At 35.2% G+C, this 10,744-nt stretch overlaps 1 protein-coding gene across 1 annotated transcript in view; it reads right to left on the bottom strand.

Annotated features, from left to right (window-relative positions):
* Positions 1-6,067: 6,067 nt before the first annotated feature.
* The window catches only part of KCND2 (potassium voltage-gated channel subfamily D member 2), a 465,433-nt gene continuing 460,756 nt past the window's right edge, over positions 6,068-10,744 (bottom strand). The window contains exons 6-7 of the mRNA XM_029233755.1: positions 10,388-10,635; positions 6,068-8,727 (exon numbers count right to left, since the gene is read on the bottom strand). Coding sequence (XP_029089588.1) covers positions 8,550-8,727; positions 10,388-10,635 — 426 coding nt within the window. The 3' untranslated portion in view covers positions 6,068-8,549. The remainder of the gene's footprint in view (positions 8,728-10,387; positions 10,636-10,744) is intronic.

Below are 10,744 nucleotides of genomic sequence, written 5' to 3'. Positions count from 1 at the left end.
TAAAGTTTAAAATAAATTTAGCTAAGAAATGAATTAAAAAATTTAAAAAAACCTATCTGTTGCTTTACTTTAAAGTAACCTAAAAAGGGACAGATTCTCAATACATTTGCAAGTTAATAAGCAATGAGTTTCTCTTTTTCATGTGTATGCTCAAAATCACTGCTATCTTATTTTTTCCCTGTTCTAGCTAACCTGCAGTTTCAGGCATTCTATGCATTGAAGCTTTAGAAAAAGGACAATGTTGTTTGGTAATCCTAAGAATGTTTCTTTGATTGTTCTTTTCAGGAAGATTCATTTAAAAAGCCTAGACATTACTACATTATAATTTCTACAATCAACAGAGAAAAAAACACCTGAAGAAATGATTACTGTCAAGAAAGTTTCCTTCCACATTTCAGTAAAATACATCAGGTAGTAAAATAAATGGAACTCCACATTCTGCCTGTGTGTGTGTGTGTGTGTGTGTGTGTGTGTGTGTGTGTGTTCGCTCTCTCCCTCCCACATTTTCTCTCCTGAGTTTTATCTGAGGCATAAAAGATTTCGTAAGAAAACCACTACATAAATTGATTAAAAATAGAAATGTATATACAAGAAATTTCCTAATATTTTCATATTAATATTTTATTTATTTATTTTTTTGCGGTACGCGGGCCTCTCACTGTTGTGGCCTCTCCTGTTGAGGAGCACAGGCTCCGGACACGCAGGCTCAGCGGCCATGGCTCACGGGCCCAGCCGCTCCGTGGCACGGGGGATCTTCCCGGACCGGTGCACGAACCCGTGTGCCCTGCATCGGCAGGCAGACTCTCAACCACTGCGCCACCAGGGAAGGCCCTAATATTTTATATTACATGTTTCTATCATGAGAAATGCACTGGATGCTTAAGTTAACTTATTTGTTTGACTTTCCCTTATATTGTGAAAAACTGTTGAGGCTGTGCTCTAAAGTGTATTTTGGTCGTTGAATATATTTTTCTCTGTTATGAGAAGAAATAACATAATTTTTCTCTGTTAGGAGAAAGGAAGCACAGCTAATTAAAAATGAACGATAGCCACCCTGAAGTTCATTTGTATTTAAATTTTGACTATGGTCAGGGATTATTACAGAAACATATTTAATCAGAATCAGAGACACTCAGACACCATAAACTGAAGCATTTATAACCTCACTTCTTGACTTACGGCCTTAACATTATTCTCCTAAATTGAGTTTATTATAATCATTTTATCATTCACTCTAAATTTCGGTTGAGATACTTATTATAACTTGAGGCTATAGATGATGGGGGAAATGTCTTGAATTAATTTCAAATAATCCTATATAATTGATAGTCTATATCTAATAGTAAATAACTGCAGTGTAATTGAACTAAATTCTCAGAATCTTTGCCAATGACCTGAATTCTAGGTAAGATAGTGAAAGAAACTGACATGACATTGAATTCTTCTGGTCTTTCAAACTCTATATCTTCCAAACCATATACAGTTTCAGGTTCCTTCAGTCACACATGGCCCCATTTCTTTCTTAGTCTCTCATTAGTGGGCTCGCGCACACTTGGATGAATAAATGCATTTTGTTTTAGATACTAGTGGAGCTGTCTGATACTATATTTATGTCTCCTTTTCAAAATATAGCTTGATTTTTATATTTGAGTTTACCTGCTATATATTGCTACTTTGGAAAAAACAGAAATGAGAATTTTTATCCTTCTGTAAGACAATTTGGAGAAATTTTACTATTTCATGGAAGCAAATTTTTATAATTTATCATCATGTTCAGTAGGATTTGAAAATCATAGGCCATGTGTAATATTAATATTTCTATACTTTTCTTTTTAATAATAATTGCACCTTAATTTTTCATGTAAAGAAAGTTTTGGACACAACATTGATACTCCCAATGAGTAATATGTTTACCTTTTGAGAAATAGGAAAGAAAAGATTGAAGTGGAAGGTAAAAATAAATTATTAATAGGCCAGTATTATTTTGGAACATAAAACATGCAAATGATGAAACCCAAAGAAGTTTTATGACAAACAGTTATATCCCAAGTACCATTTTAATAGCCCAGGTACCATTTTAAAAGGTACATTAAATTTTCTACAGTTCAACATAAATCAAATGTCCGTGTTTACACCTTTCCTAAAGCTTTCTATTTTACTAGGAGAAAATAAAAGCTATCAACTACCTACAGAAAAAGTTTGGAATTCTTTGTGAGGATGGAAAAATCCAAAAATATTTTTAATCGTATCATATTAACTTGGAATACTGATTTATGCCATCACTTCGCCTACCTGAATATTTCTGTGCCTTATTTTGTATGTGGTATTAAATGCCAATAGGCATTTCATTATCGTCCTCCAGAATTTTTGTCTGCAGGAATTTGAGGAAGATACAAAAGATAATGAAGGGTGGGAATTGTGGTTTTGACTTTAATGCTGAAATGTTCTGTTATTATAAGCCTCTAGGGTGTGGACTATGGGCCAATTAGATGCTGCACATGTAACTACAGCCCTGATCAACAACCTTGAGAATTTTGGCAAGCCTTGCTCAAGAAGGGGAGTGAGCAAGAGATGATGTATGCTCTAATACATAATTCTCTCTGTTCCTGAAAAATTAACTCAATATGTTTGCTATGCTGATACGTAGTTGTTAGAAAATCTTTGTCAACTAGGACGGCACTATATTTCCCAGCTAGGTTCCGTTTTTATTTTAATTCACCAATAGTCAATCAGGAATATTTACTAATAGCACATTTTTCAAGATAAGAAAAAAACTTGGATCAAAGAAAATGGAAAGAAAAATTGATCGTCTTTGATAACGACATTGTAACAACCATTAGAGCAGGGATATAATTAGACTTCCTCCTACCTCCCATTTAAAAAAATTTCTCTTTTACTCTAGGAAAAGAAATAGCATCAATATTTCTACAAAATAGAACTCTGTGATTTAGTTTAAAATTTTATATTATTTGAATTAGGAAAACCCAGACCCATCCATTTTCAGTGTTAAAGTTTTCTCAACCAGAATGTGGCCAATACAGAGCTTAGATTAATACATGTAATTAATGGATTGATGCATGGAAAGTGATTAGCACAGTGACTGGCATATAGTTAGGACTAAATAAAAATTATCAGTCATTATTATTGTTATCTTTTTCATGGTTGTTATAATCATTGTTACTTAGTGCCCATTTTGACTCTACAGAAGAAAGAACCTGTATATTGAAAAGAATGAATTAGAATTTTTCCTCTATGGTTTGTTCATTCATTTCTTACGAGGTTGGCTGAGAATAAAAATAAAGCACGTTAAGTCCAGATTAAGCCCTATGTAATATTGTGTGTGACATTTTTACTTTTGAAATTTTTATATCCAGTGCCTCTGATAAGGAAATCTAACAGATTCATCAGCCCAAGGTCAAGGTCCATGCTTCGGCTCTTTTAGCTCTCCCATTTCTCAGTATCAGTTCCTTACTCTGCTATTTTAGGGTTTCATTCTCTGTTGTACAGGGAGCTTGGGAGATCTCTGAGCAATTTATCAATGTTTAAATATTAGAAACTGATAATAGGTTAAGATAAATACCTTTTGGTGTTGTAATGTGTAGCTCTAACAAAGAAATTAACTTGATCAAACCAAAAAAAATGTTGGATTGTCAATTAGAATCAAAACCCAAGGATGCTGCGCTATCACCTTGTAGCCCTTTTTTTCTAGGGTTTTCTTTTTTTCTTTCCTTCTAGGGTTCCTCCAAATCTCTGTCTACATCTTTGGTCCCACCCTTTAATACCCTTCTTCAGCCAGCCCCATGTTTTGGAACTAACATAGACCGCCTTGGCCCAACTTTTTGGTGAGTGCCACTAATTATGAACTTCCCTTTCTTTCTAGACTTACTGCTCTGTTGTGCCATTCTCGCACACACCTCAGTGGGAACAGTCAGATGAACTAATTTGAGGTGTGGTGTTAGGATTCACGGCAGCACTGTGTGGTACTCTTCCTGTAAAACTGTTTTAATAGCTTTCTTCACATCTTTTGAAACTATGGTAGGAAGAGCAGAGTGGATACTTGGAAAAGGCTGTGTTTTTACAATGCTGAAATCATTAACGTGAAGTTCTGCCTCCTTTTCTGTGTGCTTTGTCTTGTCTTGCTTTCCGTTCTTTAGAAATACTCATGCACTCTTATTCCGCTCCCCCTCCCCCCCATAGAAAGAGGACCATAGCCTACAGAACGAGGATTTTAATGACATGATGGGGAGATTTTAGAAAGTACTTCAAAGAACACCATCTGACGTAAACTCTGTTGAAGAGATATCTTCAGGAGATTAAGTAAGAAAATGACTGTCAATATGACAGAAGGGAGGATATCTGTCATGTAGGATTCTGAATAGCAAAGTGAAGCAAAGAGCACTCCAAGCTGTTTTCCCCTACGTAAGTCCTTGAGGAGGATTTGGTCTGGACTCCTGAATGCTATTTCTCCAGCACCTATCACGATCTCTAGTCCATCCTATGCACTCAGTAACGAGAGTTATAAATAGAATGAACATTAGTTACTTATTGGATTTCCATAGAAAAACCAGAAAGGAAAATGATTAGGGGAAGAGGGAGAATAATCTAGTAAAAGAATGATTAGTGCTTGAAGAGAAATAAGGGAAAAGATAAGGTGGGCAGTAAAGAACACAGGATTAGAAGGTACATTATGGATCTGATATTATTTCCTCTAAAAGCTTTTTGCAATATATATATATATTATAATTGTCTTAAGCAAATGTGGTGTTCAAAAGTCACAATTCCTTATAAGTACAAAATCTTACTTTTTGGAGACTGTTTTACCACCCTAAACACAGCCAGCTCAGGTGGATAATTTAATAATTCAAAAAATTACAGTCGCCTACATGATTGTGTTGACAGTTCTGATGAAGTTTACACAGTGCCGACCAATAACCATTCTTGTACCTGTGAGTTAATCAAACGCTTCCCTAGGGGAGAGGAGTTGGCTTTCTTATAAAACTCAGAGGAGTCATCTGTCAAGAACCCTTTTTATTCTCTTGAGCAATGTTGTCGGCAGTCATTGATATAACTCCCTGGAGGCTATTTTCAGGTCAACTCTATAACTAAGTTGAAGGAATAGGGAGGTGTGTTGAACCTTTTTAATGCAAGATTGGCATCTCAATAAATCAAGGACTGTAAAGGAAAATAATTAGTAAGAAAAAAATGGAGACTATCCACTCAAGAGACTCACTAGTTATCACTAGTTAAAAGCACCCTCTGTACTAACTAAATGACTTACTCTTTCTCCTTCTTCTAATAATCTCTTAACATTTTCTTGCTTTTGGTCCCCTGTTGAAGATAAACCATCAGTATGTGTATATTTAAAAAAAAAGAATAGAAAATCTGTGTGCTTGTGTATAAATATCACACACACACACACACACACACACACAGCTAGACAAATAAATCGCCTGTTTCCATAGATAGAAAAGAGTCTTTGACTAAGAATCTAATTGGGTTCTGACCAAGTTATTACCCCAGAGCTTCTCTTTGCTTAACTCAAGCAGTGGTGATCAAGAAGTGTATAAGTTTCAGGTATCAGCCTTACTTCTCTCTGGTCGACACTGTGCAAGAGGCAAGCGGCGTTTAGGGAACAGGCTAATAACAGTGGGTCACACATTGTAGAAAGCATTCTACTTGAAAATATCGTATATAAAAAACAACTGATTTTAACCCGACTATCTTTTTTTAAAACCAGTAAAACCTTGCAATACACTTTACATTATCATAGTTAGTAGCTATGGAGGTGTAGTTGCCAAGATATTTCCAAAAATGACTATTTAAAGCAGTGGCACTCTTTCATCTTTAAATGATATTAACTTCTCTATTGAAGTCTCTGCCTAAATTCCCGTTGTTGGCAGAAAATTATTATCTCCACCATTTAGAGTAGATTTGTGTCACACACGATCGATGGGTTCTTTGAGTTTGTCCATGTTACAGGCTTCTCCAAAATATGTATGAAGAGTGTAGTACACCCTAGATTTTGGAAAGGAAGTCAGTCTACAAAAAACAGGGCAACAGTCAACCATGTCCTGTTCAAGCATGCACAAGTTTTATTTAAGTATTTTCCAAAGGTCTATTTTTTCCAGCATAATGCAGATATTATGCTATCCTTTGAAATAAGATATACGAATTTCAAACAAAATTGTCAAAAACAATGACCTTGGTTACTCCATATGGCACACAGAAATAATTACATTTCACTTACAATACAGATGCACTTAACACAGTCATCAATAGTCATTCACCACCAACACAGTATATTTTTAAATCACCTAAAACACCAAAAAAATTTTTTCTTTTCTGAAAGTCTAAAGAAATTAATAGTTTTGGATAAATGATAAGTTGAAAAGGAGGCAGAATTGCAACAGAAATAATCTAACTGCATTTTTAAATGTAATATTAAGAACATGAAAATAGAACTTTTCCTTGGGAGTCAAAAGACCTAAGTATTCCTGATTGAGTTTTCTTTAGCCTACTTTTTAAAAAGTTTTTCAACAAATGCCATCAAAGAAGGTTTCACTCTATATTTGCTCTAGAAGCATAAAGTGACATGAGGCAGGTGTTAATATAATTATTAATATTCACGCTTCAGGAAGATTAGTAACTTTTAAAAAGACATACTAGGAATAAAGCTAGTTCTTCCCGTGAGATAGTAGAGTTTATCTGACTTTCACTCAGCAAGTGTTTATAAATCTACTGTGTGCTCAGCATTGTTCTGGAAGCTAGTCTAGAAAGGGGAAGCAAGACTTTCTGGCTTTACTTGAAAATGGTTGGATTATTTCCTCTTTATGATAAATTATGATAAGCATTTAAAAATCTCTATAGTAGAGGGATAATTATTAACTCTTTCCATGTATTGAAGCTAAACTTATTCCTTACAGTGGTGGTTTGGAATGAACAAAACTTTTCACTGGACATAAAACTTTTTTACACTGTCACGTGCAGACATGTCTGCTGATATATTTTAAAGGTGAAAAGGTATCAAGACTTTTCAGTTAAATGTACATAGAGCTCAATTTTGCATCATCAAACTCCTGTCCTCCTGATTTAGAGGAGAAAATTGCTCCTTGCAATATGCAGGAACCTTTCTGAGACAAATCTGTGCTGTCTTCCCCAGTGGCGTAGAAAGCAGGCTTTCAACAAATATTGCTGCATAAAGCACTCCAGTTTATCTCTGCATTTCAATTCACGCTAGTTATTCTCAAAATGTATTCGAGATCTAAAGCAAAATAAATAATACATCAAGTGAGATTCTGGGATCACTGATCCTGTGATGCTAATCCCAGCCAATTCTTTTCATGAAACATACATTGATATATCCAGTATCTGGGCTTTTCCATAACAGCAAAAAGGTTAGAGATAATTCATAGATGTCAACTCCTTTTTTTCCTGATTTTTGACAAGGGGATTGACGACGATGATAATCTACTTATAAGACAACTTGTTGGAGAATACAAAAGTAGGAAAGTCCTTTGAACTACAAAACGTTAGTCCAGCCGCTGATGATAAATCCAATAGAAAGGTGCTATAGAAATACAGGAACAAATAATGCACTGTCACAGGAATACAGTGGACCAAAGAATATTACAGAAAAACATTTACGGCACAAGGGTTTTGGGTTAAAAAGTTATCTAAAACCTGGCGACACGAGAAGTTTTTCTATGGAATGTGGCTCTTACTGTATCTAAGAAGATCTGGAAATACAACAACAGAAAATCCTGATTCCTGATACAACAGGTGTACAATGAATTATTGCAGTTGTAACAGTATCTAGGTGCAAGGTAAAACAATAATTAATACTGAACTAGCTGAACACTTTAGATTTACTAGTGAGCATCCCCATGAGAAATACTGCAGTTCTAAAAGGAGTTTATTTGCACAGCCCACCATGGAACATGAACAGTCAGCTTGTTGTAAGTTACACAGAAATTCCCTCTTTCTACAATTATAGTTTATCATGCCGATTCTGAAGACAACGTAAGGAAACTGAGATCACGGCTCCAAAGAATTCTAGCATGCATTATGATGGTTTCCTTCAGTCAATACAAACGTGTTGTATGAGGTTTTTTTTTTTTAATGTGTAATAATAATCTTCATCATAGCCAATGTTCATGGTTTTAACAGGAAAAATTTTTATCAAAATGTTTTCCGTATTTTTTTGTTTTGCATTCAACTGGAACATTATGTTCAAAGATTTATTTTATTTATTTTATTAAAAAAGAGTTCTGGTCATAAGAAGCATCAATAGGTGGCATTTCATTGTGCTCATTCACAAAGTCAAAGGGCCACAGACTATTTCTCAGTTTGACAGGTTAGACTCCATCTAGAAATGCCATTTGGTGGTTTTATTTCCATCTTCAAGTTTGGAAACTTTGTCTTTGTTTCACTACCAACCTCCTTGCTTTGTCGATTTCATCTGCGAAACGTTTATTGTTTCTTCTTTCTTCCACATTGGGATTCTTTCCACAGCCAGGGCTCAAATTCTCTTGGACCTGATTCCAATTGTCTTACAGAGCAGACACTCTGACAATGTTGCCTCCTGAGTACTCAGGAGACTCTGGCCTGTCATCTCCTTCGGGGGTGGTTACTGGAGGTGTTGGGATGCTTATTATTGCTGTAGTCACATAAGGTTGTTCACAGTTTAGTTTAACACACTCTTCCATTTTGGCATTTAAACTGGATCGGCTGGTGAGGAAAACATAGATTTAAGAAAGTGAGTTGTTTACTTAAAATTTTCTTTCCAATAACGGAGGAATACATGTTTTCATGTTTATAAGTAACATTTTAAATGGCTACGAACAATCACCAAGATTAAAAAAAATGAAACACCAAACCTTAAGATAAATTAACATGAACGTTAGGGCATTAACATCGAACAAATGTCTAAAAGCCAGCTGAATCTGGTTCAATCAGTGTTTCTCAAAGTGTTTTCTACAAAAATGCAGAGCAGGTCAGTTTTGGAAAGCCTAAGTTGAGCAAAGTAAAATAGTTTTCTTTAAGACAGGACCTCTGAGAGGTTTGAGATACCATCATGAAAGGGACATACCCTGTGGATAAACCTCAATTCTTTTGCCCACAGAATCTCTTTACTACCTTGTCTCTTTGGGATATATGAGGCCCTTAAGGCTCTCAACTTAGTGACAGCCAAATATTAAGAACTCAAGTTAGTCATTACTAATACTTAAACATTTTCCCAAGTGGTATTCTTGCATGAGTTATATACTCTGTGTAGGGAGGGGGAAAGAGGGTAGGAGTAAGGAGGGTAGACATAGGAGCTTTAAACTACTTTTTTTCCCATAGAAAACTTAATTAAAATGTTTGTCCTAAGATTTTCTTTATAAACACTTCTTCATTTTCTACTTTGTTTTGGAATAAATGTAAAACAAGATATAGGTAGAATATCTTAGAGACAGAAATCTTTCATTGCTCCAACATTTAATATTGGAGCAATGAAATAATAATGGAGTAATAATATTCCACTTAATCCCAGAGACATCTGATTTTTTTCCACAAAGACTGCTGGATGCCAACAAAGAAGTAGCACTGAATTAATAGATTGTTAATCTGAAAAGATAAGCTTTTTAATTTGAAGAACAAAGGAAAATTCTTTGGACAGAAATTGATCTTTATAATGATTTATCTAGTTGAAATGTACTATTGATACTTATTATTACACATGTATGATTTTGGTCAAAACAAGTAGCACGTAAACAGAAGCAAAGGGAAAATACCAATAGAAAAATTTCACTTAAATTGTCCACAAACTCACCAGAGGTAAACAATTTCAGCATTTTGCTTATCTTTTTTTGATATTGGATTGAGTTTTGTGTTTGTTGAGGCCCCAAATACCTTTATGATCAAAATTGCATACTGATTCAAAAGATTCCTTTGGGCATAGTTTTATTTTTCACTGTGACATTAACTATGTTGAATATTTTTGGGTGCTGTTGAATACCTTTCAATCATATCAATGTCAATTTAATTTGTCTCTTTTGCTTGTGTTGACTATCATTTCAGGCCATGTGGGTTGACTTAGGGGACTCCTGAGTGTAGAGGTATCTGCTCAAGAAAAAGTTGTGAGGTTGAAGAGGTAAGAATACATTTGTGTGTGCCTGACCTTCTTATCTTCTTTCTATTCTTTTAGTGCTGATTCAGCTACACCTTTGACTCTTAGTGAATATTACAGTAGATTAATTTTCCTACTTGTTTCAGACCAGTTTTGTCTCTTTCTAGACCCAAGGAACTAGGATTTAATTGCCACAGAGGTGGCAACATGACAGTAGGTGGAGATGTGCTCTGAGAAGCAGCACAGGTGTGTTAACGCACACAGATTAATCTCAGGTACCTGTTAGATAGCGGGGTTCTCTCCACACATCTAATCTGAATCGTGCTGAGTTCTTGCACACTGCCTCGGTGGCTTCCTGATATGTTGGCGTTTGGAATGCGGAAAGTTTTTTTGTGTCGTCTTGAACAGCAAGTGCTGGTGATGCCTTGTTGTGAAGAGACAGAGGGACTGTGACTTGAAGGACGATTAACTGTTGCAACTTCCATGCAGCTTTCTTCAAAGACTTGTTCATCCACAAACTCGTGATTCTGTTCCATAGTGGTAAGAAATGTGAAGAGAGCACAGGAACACATTTTAACTTAAAAAAATGTATTTATTGTTTTTCCTGAAGTACGGTTGACTTACAGTATTATCACA

This window comes from Monodon monoceros, unplaced genomic scaffold (genome assembly GCF_005190385.1).
Source record: "Monodon monoceros isolate NGI ecotype Baffin Bay Population unplaced genomic scaffold, NGI_Narwhal_1 Super_Scaffold_2, whole genome shotgun sequence".
NCBI lineage: Eukaryota > Metazoa > Chordata > Mammalia > Artiodactyla > Monodontidae > Monodon > Monodon monoceros.
This window is presented reverse-complemented; position numbering and strand designations above follow the sequence as displayed.